Genomic DNA, 11,694 nt, shown 5'->3' on the forward strand with positions numbered 1-11,694 from the left:
GCAGGATGTCTGATCCTCGACCCCTGTGGAAGGTCATTGTCCTCACAATGTAGCCGCACTCTCCTGAGAGGCTGTCACTTCTGTTTGTGCCCAGCTAGGAACCTGACACAAGGCAAGTCTCTTATCAGGGTTACTCCGAGGCTTCCTCTAGAGCAAGAGATAAATGTTTGTTGATTGAAAGAATGACCACAGCCCTCTTCCTCTGGTCCCCTCAAGAGATAGAAACCACATGGTCTTTCCTCTTCTCCCATGATTCTCAACAGGACTAGATTTTTCTGCAGTCTCTGTATTTCTGTGGCTGGGAAGCCACTGGTTTCTCTGTGGCTATTTATTACCACCGACTACAGTCACAGCCCTATATGCCACCATTAATGTGACAACTTATCTGGGTTTCATGACAGTTTCTCACTTTCTGCATCTAAAGCCCTATGTCCTCACATGGTTGGTTGCCCCATTGCAGCCCCTTTTTTTAGAGGTTCCTTCTTCTCTCCTCCTCAGTGGAGGGGGTGGCTCTGGGCCCACCTCCACATTTCAGACCTAAGATTTCACAGAGCACAAGAGTTCCATCAATGAAGGCAGACAGCATCAACTTGGGACTTTCAGAAAGGTCTTTATTCTTTAGAGGACCTGGGGTCCACTGCTAGCCGAGCCTTGGATCTAGTTGTTGGCCATGGTCTAAAAAAGAAGGAGAAGGAGAAGAAGAAGAAGGAGAAAGAGAAAAGGAAGAAGAAAGGTTGGACAAAAATGGAATAATTAGTTAAGATTAAAAGCTTTGGTCCTGGAGGGTCGGGGCTCATGTGGGAATGACCTAGCCTTGGCACTGGATACTGTGTGTCTCTGGGTGAGTGACTTGACCTCTCTCAGCCTTAGTTTCCTGCCTTTATAGGAGAGGTAATGATAGCCTCCTAAGTATTCTTTTGTTTGTTGGTTTGGTTTGGTTTTTTTTCCCCTAAGGCAAGGTTTCTCTGCGTAGCCCTGTCTGTCCTGGAACTAGCTCTGTAGACCAGGCTAGCTTTGAACTCAGAGATCAGCCTGCATCTGCTTTTGCCTCCCAAGTTCTGGGTTTAAAGGCATTCACCATGATCTCCTGGCTTCATGGGTATTCTCAGTTGAGTTATTGGCTAAGGTTCTTAGCACAGTGGATCTACAAAGCCCAGCCAGTACTTCCGTCAGGAAAAGCAGCCATTGTCTTAGACTTCCTGTGTCCAGATGAGGTCTGCTCTGCAAGCTCCCTGGCCCTAAGGACCCACATCATAGTTCTCAGCACCCTTCCCTCTAGTGTCTGTTTCTCATATGTCCACCAGGATGCCATCAATCACTGCAGACATACTCTCTGTCCCTCTTGACTAGGAAGCACCTGGACCAGGGGACACCTCTCAATACCTGTTAGATTCTGGAAGTGTGGCCACATAAAACATCCCTGATCATTCTAGAATGTCCCTAAAGGTTCCTCCCTGCCTCCCATGAGCCTCAGGCCTCCAAAGGGATCTGCAAATTCTCCTCCTGACAGTCGCTGGCAGGCTTCGGCCTCCTTCATCGCCTCACCTCCTCGATCCAGTTATTGAAGGCCGAGACACGGGTGAACACGGTGGGCTTCTTCAGGGTGTTGCAGCCCATGAAAGAAACGAAGCTGGTCACACCATGGACCTCCCAGGTGCCATTCTCAGTGGGACAGTTGAGGGGTCCTCCAGAGTCACCCTGCAATGGCGACAAGAGTTGGGGTGGGGTGTGTCTCAGGATAAGGAGCAGGCTCTGACTTCAATGATATCAATAAACATTCACACCACTTTGCCTCTCTGGATACCAGTTGGCAAAGGAAGGCAGCGGTTCTGGATCTGAGATCATGGACCATTTGGGGGGGTCACATATCAGATATCCTGCATGACATACACTACAGTTCACAACAGCAACAACATTACAGTTATGAAGCAATAATAATTTTATGGCACTGTATTAAAGGGCCACAACATTATGAAGGTAGAGAACTACTGACATCAGGGTTAATGTGTTGCAGTAAATATTAAAAAATAAAATCTTATCTCTTTACTGTCCCTGATACAGAACCACAGGCACCTCCAGCACCCGGTACAAGCCGCCACCAGCCCAACTTGTTTGGGAAACTCCCTTCCCTGGCTGTCTTCTACCACCTGTTCTCCGCCTCTGTCCTGGGGTGTTTTTGTACCCCAAAATCCCACATAAATACAACTCTACAGCCTGGTAGCTTTTCATACAGGTTTATATATTCAACTCTCAATCCACAAACAACTCTCAACACTCTACACAACAAGATTGCATCAAACAGACAAAGATACAAACTGCCTTTCTGTTGGAGATACTAGACCTATAAAAATCCTTAATGTTCATAGCTATTTAACGCCAACCAATATCACCTGGGTCTAGCTGGTCCTTGGGAACCTCCATCTTGCCACGACCTCTCTTTGTCCTCTCAGCCCTCTCCACCTCCCAGTGACTGGCTTTCCTTTATTTTACTAAATAAAATGGGAAGATTCAGTTGGAGTCAAGACTAGGCAGCCCTTCTTGGGTAAGTGAAATTAACATTAAAATACAAACAGCTTCAGGACAATTTACATTTTTTTCCTCTTTGTCCAGTTAAAACGTTTTTTTTTTTCAACTATAAGATGAATATAACTGAATATTTATAAAGTATAAGACAGCCTTAACATCTAGCCTATCAATTTTGTCTATTAAATAAAGCACCCTTTTATCTATCTTGAAAGACTATAATTCTATATCTGACTTATATCTCAGTTTTATTAATGAGACAATATAAGACTTCAGCTCAGCCTCCAGCAGGATCAGCTCTCCAGAGACCGTGCCTTGTATTATCGGTCCCACATTTAATGCTTTGAGGTTTTGTTTGGTTTTAATTGAGATACTGTAGAACCCAGGCTGATCTTGAACTTACAACCCTCCTGCCTCCGCTTCCAAGAGTGCTGGAATTTCAGGTCAGGATGATAAACATGTTTTTGTTCAACTGATACAGTACTTGCTTAGCATGCACAAAGCTGTGAATTCCACCCCTATTACTGAATCAACGGATGTGGGGGTAATGCTGTAAGACTGTCACTCAGGTGGAGACAGGAAGATGAGAAATCCCGGTAATTTTTGCCTACATAGTAAGTTTGAAGCCCAGACTGTGCTAGACTAGATTCTCAAACCAGTGACTGGCCAAGTGTGGTGGTGTCTACCCTTAATCCCAGAACTTGGTAGACAGAGACAGGTCATTACTATGAGTTCGAGACCAGCCTATATTATATAGAGATCTCAGGCCAGTGAAGGCTATATTGTGAGACCCTGTCTCAAAGAACGATTGGCAAAAAGGAGCATAGAGGGACTGGGGGGTGGGCGTTAGGAGCTGTCAGGCTAGGTGGGAGGTAGGCTAGAACCCAGGATCCTAATCCCACCTCTGAGTTTCTCTTCACCCCACCAGTCCTGCAGACTGCATGAGGCAAAGCTAGTAGGTCTATCCACCTCAGGGCATGTGGTGGAGGGTCTTCAGGGCCCCACACACATACTTCCCCGGGCAGATGTTTGCTGACTCACGTTGCAGCCAGACTGGATATTGCCGCCAGCGCACACCATGGTCTTCTTCACAGAGAAGCCCCACCAGTCCAACCTGGAGCAATGTGCATGGTCCACCACAGGCAGCAGGGCCTGCTGCAGCTTGTCTGGCAGAGGCCCATTGGCTGGGGAGAAAGAGGACATTGCATGGGACACCTGAAAGTTACATAGCGGGAGCCTTCAAGGCTCCGTCAGCCTGGTAGGAACTATGCGGTCTTGCTTGCTCTGTGTTCTGGGGCATTGGGCACACAGTGGATACCCCAAAAATGATCCACTAAACATATTTGTGTTTGGGAGGATCGGGGAGAAGGTGGGAACTGGAGGGGAACTTAGGGACGGTATAACCATAGTCTCTGCCCCAGACACTGTCTCTGTGGTCAGTACGTACTGGAGAGACGGCCCCAACCGCTGATGTAACACGGTGCTCCATTGGGTAGGACTTCACCAGCAGGAGGGAGGCAGGCGAGCTGGACTGTGTCTCCCAGCTGGGCACTTCTTGAGAGCTTGACCAGGGCGATGTCATTGCTGGAGGGAGGAGGGGGAATGGACCACTATCATGCACCTCTTTTGCTCCAGGAATTTGCAGCTCTAGGGAATCCATTGTTCCTTGGATTCTGAACCCATTTACTGATGGATTTTGTGGCTCTGGGGCTTGAGCTCAGAACTTTGCAGATGCTAGTACTGCGAGACGGACCTACATTCTGGCTCTTCCTAAGTCATTTTTTGAGAAGCACAAAATGTAGCTTCTCATTGTAGCCCTGGCTAGCTTGGGCTGTAACTCACACAGATGCACCTGCTTCAGCCTCCCTGTGCTGAGATGAAAGGTGCATGTTACCACACCTCTTCTCCAAATCCATTCTTAAAATGGAACAGCTCTGGAAAGCCTCAACGCCACTTTTCATTTGTGGTCCCCATGATCCAGTTATGTCATCTGGAAGGCTCAGGGTCACAGTTTCTCCCCCAACCCCAGTGCTTCCCTATGCAATGGTCTGAGCTAATGTATGAGAACCCACACTTCTGACAGCTCCCTGGAAGAGGATGTTGTTGCCTGGGTACCACACTGTAGTTACCATTTCCCTCTCTCTCTCTCTCTCTCTCTCTCTCTCTCTCTCTCTCTCTCTCTCTCTCTCTCTCTCTCTCTCGACTGCCTACCTGCCACTCAAATCACTTCCCTGGGGTCTGATAGAGCTCTCCGCTCATTCTGGGATTCTGGCCAAGATGAGCTAGAGCCTTAACCCACCGCTCTAGTTAATGCAGCCACCACAGCCTGTGCCACTTGGACTCAGACAGCTGACCCCAGAGTGAGCTCTCGAGTTGCTTGGCGTCTTGCAGAGTAGAACCCCCAACTCCACACCCAAGACTTTACTCACCCACAGCTCACACAGTTGGGATTCCACTTGGGGTGCACAAAGAGGTCTCCAGCATTGATGGGGATCACCTGCTCTGGGCCCTCTTCCACACCGCGTTCATACTCTCCCAGTACCACTTGGTAGGTGTTGGAGGTCCTGTGGAGGAATGGAGGTCGGTTTGAGCCTGGAGCCAACCTTGCTTCCTCTCCTATTGTCCCAGTTTCCCAGGACACATGCAGAGATAGTGAGTGGGGCAGGGACGGGCACAGGGGTGGAACTCACGAGATGCAGTGGCCTGCAGTCAGAACCCAGTCAGGGGCAATGAGGGAGCCGCCACAGGTATGGTGGAAGCTCCCACCCTTCTCATACTGAAGGGAGACCTGGTGGCAAAGAAGGAAAGAGTTTGGGTGGCCTAGATCCAACACTGTAAGTTGCCACCAGTGGCTTCATAGGTTATGTACTGTACAGCTCTAGAAGTTTCTATTCACATGGGAAAAAATGTCACCCTTTGAAATACGCAGTGCACAAACTACACAGCTTCTCAGGGGGGCACTGTCACTTTCCCATTAGCATCACAGTTCGATTTGCCCAAGCCACTCACCACAGGCTTTATGCTGTCTTATGAGTCCTCAACGCTCTCTGCCCTCTGAAGTATACACAAACCTGTTTCCTGAGGGCTCCCCAAGACCCTTGTCCTATCCAGCCTCCCATTCTCCTGAACCCCAAATCTCTCAAGGCCTCTTGGGTCTGCTGAAACATGCCTCACATTGAGGCCTCTGCCTCCTCTTCCCTATGCATTCTGACTTTCAAAAGCTCTCTTACAACTGTGTATGGTGGTCTATACCTGAGATTCCAGCATCAGGGAAGAAGGCAGAAAGACTGTGGTTCAAGACTAGCTAAGGTTATGAGAGTCTGTCTCAAAGAAAGGAAGAAAGAGAGAGACAGAGAGAGAGAGAGAGAGAGAGAGAGGGAGAGGGAGAGGGAGAGGGAGAGAGAGGGAGAGAGAGAGAGAGAAAGAGAGACGGGGGTGGGGGGAGAGAGGGAGAGAGGGAGGGAGGGAGGGGGAGGGAGGGAGGGAGGGAAGGAGAGAGAGTGAAACAAAGAAACAAACAAAGAATAAAGTCTGGCTGTGGGTGCACACACCTTTGATCCCAGCACTCTCTGAAGGCAGAGGCAGGTGGTTCTTTGAGTCAGAGGCCAATCTGATCAAAGAGGGGTTATACAGAGAAACCTTGTCTCAAAACAAACAAACAAACAAGCCTGAAAAAATACATAAAAGGGTGGAACTGGAGATGTAGCTCAGTGGGTTGAGTACCTGCCTGGCATGCATAAAGCTCTGAGTGTTATTCCCAGTCCTGCATAAATGGGGTGTGGTGGCACGTGCCTACAACCCCACCACTTCCTCAGCTGTATCTTGACTTTGAGGATAGCCTGAGCTACATGAAACCCTGTCTCAAAAACAAAGAACAACAAAACCTCCTTAGCAAAAAAAAAAAAAAAAAAAAAAAAAAAAAAGAACTGACTAGGGCTGGAAAGCCGTTTAGCCCTGGCTATCCTGGAACTTGCTCTGTAGACCAGGCTGGCCTCAAGCCTGGATAGCTTGATCTGTGTCATTTTTGGCCACAGTAACTCACTGCCATCGCTGGCATGTGGCCAGTGGGTTTTAAAAGATGTTTATGTGCCGGGCAGTGGTCATATGTGTCTTTAATCCAAGTTCGAGGCCAGCCTGCTCTACAAAGCAAGTTCCAGAGCAGTTGAGGCTTCACAGAGAAACCCTGTCTCTGAAAACTAAACCAATCAACCAAACAATAAAAAAGGTTTACTTATGTGCACGTGTGTTTCTCTGATTGGGTGTGTATCACGTGTGTTCGGGTGCCTTCAGAGACTAGAAGGTGTTGGGTCCCCTGGGGAAGTTGTTACATGGAGCTGTAATCCGCATGACTAGGAACTGAACGAAGGTCTTCTGGAAGATCAGCAAGCTTTCGTCACCCCTGAGCTCTCTCCAGGCCTGGGTTTGGTTCTTGAAACAGGGTCTCATAGAAGCCAGGGTGGCCTTAAACTTGCTGTGTAGCTGAGGCTGACCTTAAATTCCTGATCCTTCTGCCTCTACTGAGTTACAAGTTTGTATGAAACAACTATGCCTGCCTTATTTTATATTAAACTTAAATAGCCACATGTGGCTTGTGATTATTGTTAAGACAGGCAGTCTAGCCCTCTGAACATCTCCCCCACTGACCTCTATGACATTCTTAACCTTTTTACAGCAGCCCAGAACATTGACTCCTTTGTCAAACTGGAGGAGTTTAGAAACAAAATCTTCCCTCTAACCACAGCCCCACAATTCCATTGCTTTTTAAAAAAAGATGTATTTATTTAATGTATATGAGTGCACTGTAGCTGTCTTCAGACACACCAGAAGAGGGTGCCAAAATCCCATTACAGATGGTTATGAGCCACCATATGGTTGGTGGGAATTGAACTCAGGACCTCTGGAAGAGCATTCAGTGCTCTTAACCACTGAGCCATCTCTCCAGCTCCCACAATTCATTTACTATTAAGCCAATCCCTTAAACACCACCCTTTCCCCAGTTTCCACTTTCAAATCCCAGTCAAGATTACAGATGAGCAGTTACAACTTCCAAGAAATGCCTCTGTCTAAGAGTTTCGGGCCTTTTGAAGTCAAAGTAGGGAGTGGAGAGGAATTAGTGGGGTCAAGGGAGGCTGCCACATCATCAGACCTGGGGTTCAGAGCCCACAGTGGAAGTGGGGCAGCTGTTACCACTCTTACCTGCCAGGGCCAACTGTAGGGAACAGCATCCTCACCGTTGACAACTCTGCTGGAGGGGTTGTAGGAAGGCTGGCCACAGCCTGAGGCTAGAGACAATGACAGAGAAGCCGGTCAGCTAGAGTATTCTCAAAGGAAAAGGGGGAAGGGTTGGGGTGGATGGCTTTTTGAGCATGGTGGTGTATGCCTTTAATCCTTACACTTGGAGGCAGAGGCAAGCTGGATTCTGTAAATTCAAGGCCAGCTTGATCTACATGGTGAATTCCAGATCAGCCAATGGTATATAGAAAGATCCTGCCTAAAAAGAAAAAGAAAGAAGAGGAAGAGAAGGAGGAAGAGGAGGAGAAGAAAGAAGAGTAGGAAGAAGAGGAAGGGGAGGAAGAGAAGGAAGAAGAGGAAGGGGAGGAAGAGAAGGAAGAAGAGGAGGGAGAGGAAGAGGAGGGAAAGCAAAGGAACAAGACTTGTGATCTCAGGCGAGCCCTTCCCCTCTCTAGACTTCACTAGCCACACATGAACTAACATTTTGCATGCACTTAACCTACAATGGGCGTTGGAGAGATGGCTCAGTGGTTAGGAGCACTGACTGCTCTTCCAGAGGTCCTGAGTTCAAATCCCAGCAACCACATGGTGGCTCACGACCATCTGTAATGGGATCTGATGCCCTCTTCTGATGTCTGAAGACAGCTACAGTATTCTCACATAAATAAAAAATTAATTAATTAATAAAACACCTAAAATGGGGCTTCTCAGTGTCAGAGGAGGGCAGGGTCTTTTTCGGCCAAGGACTGAACACTTAAACCTGCTCCTGGTACTCAGAGAGCCCCCAAACTCTGGTACTCAGAGAGCCCCCAAACTCTGGTACTCAGGAGCCCTCAAACTCTGGAAGTAAAGTCCTGGGTAGAACAGCTGTAATCCCAGCACTGAGAATCTGAACCCAAGGATCAGCCACTGGTTTGAGATAAGTCTGGGTTAACACAGTGAAGACCCCTCCCCAAACAAAATGGGGCTGTCTGGTGGTAACAATGACCTGAGTTTTATCCCTGGGATCCCAAAAGACAGAACCAACCGACTCCTGCAAGTTGTCCTCTGGTTTCACACAAGCTCCATAACACACATACAGTCGCCAACAAATAAATAAATGTAATAAAAATATTTTAAATGATAGCTAAAAGTGGCATGCTAGCTCATGCGTGAAATCCCTGTACTTGAGGCGGGGGTGGGGGTGTGCAGGAGGATTGCCAGGAATGTCAAAGCAGGCTGAACTATAACATTAGACTTTCTAAAAAAAAAAAATTTTTTTTTTTGAGTGACCGCTGGGGTTGGGGATTTAGCTCAGTGGTAGAGTGCTTGCCTAACAAGCACAAGGCCCTGGGTTCGGTCCTCAGCTCTGGGGTGTGGGGTGGGGGAGGATGGAGTGACTGCTACAGAGTGGATGTTTGAGATGTTTGAATGAGGCAGCCTGGGCACAAAGTAGAACTCGGCCACTTGTTCAGGATGAGTTGTTTGACTCTAAAGCACAGTTTTCCCATTGACTCCAAACTGTGATGAGTTCATATAAGAAAAGCAACCCGCCCCCTGCCTCTGGCCTGAGACAGTAGACACTCAGTAAATGCCATCTGTTACCGTATGGTATGACAAGGGAAGCTTTGTGGGCTGTGTCACAGAAGTCTGAAAATTCGAGTTGGAGCCATCAAACCACAGACCCCAGACCTTAACCCAGGAGGCCGTCCATTGTCCCGTCAAGAAGTCTCGCCCTTTGGACTCCCAGTCTTTCCAAACTGGTCCCTCGGCAGCTTGTCTGCCGAGATCTCCCACTCCTGGCCCAGAACCAAGATGAAACTCCCATAGTCACATCCTAGTTGAAGCTGAGACCTTTTGTAGAAGCAGGCATCGAGCCTCACCCAGGGGGGAAGGAGTGAGGGTCGGTCATATTTCAGGGGCTCCCAGGCTGATGCAGCATGGAGACAGGGGACAGGATGAGGGCTTACCAAGGGCCACAAGCAGGAGGGAACTCAGCAACCGGAGCATAGTGAGCTTCAGGGAGATGAGAAAGAGACGCTGAGCCGGGGCTCTAATATAGTGCCGGAGGCAGAGGCAGAGGGAACAGCGTCAGGCCCCACTCCCACAACAGGTGGCAGAACACCAGCTTTTTCAAAGCCCAAGGCCACATACCAACCACTGTAGATTAAAAGGCAGGAGCTGAGGGAAGGACCCCAGGCTGCCCCCAACCTGTGATTGCACAGGTGGCTAAGAACGGCCAGCTGATAAGAGAGGGACGGGCGAACGGTTCTATCAGAGAGGCCAGCCTTTCCCTGGCCAGGCCTGGGTTCAGATCTTGGCTTTGTCTTCTCGAGTGCTTAGTTTGAGTCTCGGAGCTCTAGTCTCTAATTTGGGATTAATATTGATATCCACCTCAATAAAAGACTTTTTTGATTACTTTCTCCGGTATATTACTTCCTCTGGCTCTTTCTAGGGCTGGGAGCACAGACGGCACATTCGTCTCAGCCTGCCTAGAGCCTGTCTAGTGCTATCACGAGACGAACCCACAAAAATGGGACCCCGCCCTTCCCATTTGGTTGGGGGGGTGGCAGAGGCAGAGTGACATACTGAGGCCTGAAGCCAGCCATGGGAATGAGTAGAGGGGAGACACTCAGCTCGGGCTTGACTGGCTCAAGAAATAGGGGGGCAGTGGGGCTGAGTCGTCACGGTCTGTAATCCCAGCTGCTCCGAGACTGAGGCAGGAGGATTATATGAGTTGGTAGTCAACTAAGGCTGCACAGCAAGGCCCTGTCTCAAAGCAAAACAGTCAAAATGCAGGCTGGAGGCGCAGCATAACACCTCCAAGTGAGTCCCTTGATTTCATCCTTGTCAAGGAAGGGGAGAGAGAGGAGATGGAGAGAGAAGAGGAGACAAGAGACCACAGGAGGGGACGGGAGGAGGGGAGTGGAAGGAAAGAGAGGACTGTAAAAGAAGAAGCTGACTTGCAGCTAAAGGTGCCTGTGGAACCTGACAACCTGAGCTGGATTCCCTGCTACAAGGAGAGGGCCATTGACTCCTGCGAGTTGCCCTCTGACCTCCATGCATGCTTTGGCACATGCACCCACTCCCATTGGACCCCCCCACCATAGGCAAGAAAAATGCAATTAAAAGCTTCAAATAACAGGAGCATGGTGAGGATGCTGCCAAAGAAGCCGAAGGGACTGATGCTGGGTATCTTTCTCGAGCACCCTGTTGTACCCAGAGCTTGTGATTCGGCTGGTTCAGACTCCTGTTCTCTGTGAGCACCAGCCACACTGTGCCTTCTTTATGTAACCTTCCCCTCAGCATGTGAAGTAGCACCATCAAGTCACGTACTAGCACAGGGCACAGGCCAGCAGTCCTTTGTTTTGTTTCTGTTTTTTTTTTTTTTTTTTGAGATTTATCTACATATTTTATGTATGTGAGTGCACTGTCGCTGTCTTTAGACACACCAAAAGAGGGCACCAGATCCCATTATACATGGTTGTGAGCCACCATGTAGTTGCTCGGGATCAAACTCAGAACCTCTAGAAGAGTTGTTGTGGTAGAATCATGGCTCGCGTCTGGACAGACCACACCAGACCAATGCAGTTCCACAAGAGACGGGTTTATTGTGGGGGAAGGGGGCGATGGACAAAAGGGGGGAAAAGAGAGAGAAGAAGGGGCAAAGGTTAGGAAGGGTTAGTCTTTTATTTGGGCTGTGACATAACCGCTCGCAGGTAAAGTTGGGTGGTAAACCAAAGGGACGCTGGGAATGTATGGCGATTGCCATGGCAACAGATGTGTAGGTCCCTGTTGCCTATGAGTGACATCATCATATCATCGATGGGTTCAGAGGTGAAAGCTGGTTCCTGCCTCCAATAGTGGTCAGTGCTCATAACCACTGAGCCATCTCTCCACCCCCTCTCCCCTTGAGACATTGTTTTTCTACGTCTGTGTATCCTTGGTAGACCAGGATGG

At 48.8% G+C, this 11,694-nt stretch overlaps 1 protein-coding gene across 1 annotated transcript; it reads right to left on the reverse strand.

The window, feature by feature from the left end:
- Positions 1 to 657: 657 nt before the first annotated feature.
- On the reverse strand, positions 658 to 9,744 carry CELA3B (chymotrypsin like elastase 3B; the record flags this gene model as incomplete). Its single annotated transcript, XM_080921257.1, has 8 exons — positions 658 to 675; positions 1,546 to 1,698; positions 3,565 to 3,707; positions 3,971 to 4,107; positions 4,953 to 5,087; positions 5,214 to 5,311; positions 7,720 to 7,805; positions 9,705 to 9,744. 8 exons carry the CDS (start codon positions 9,742 to 9,744, stop codon positions 658 to 660), a joined length of 810 nt encoding a protein of 269 aa, XP_080777383.1.
- Between the last annotated feature and the right edge of the window lie 1,950 nt (positions 9,745 to 11,694).

This window comes from Micromys minutus, assembly GCF_963924665.1.
Source record: "Micromys minutus genome assembly, chromosome: 9".
NCBI classification, from domain to species: Eukaryota; Metazoa; Chordata; class Mammalia; order Rodentia; family Muridae; genus Micromys; species Micromys minutus.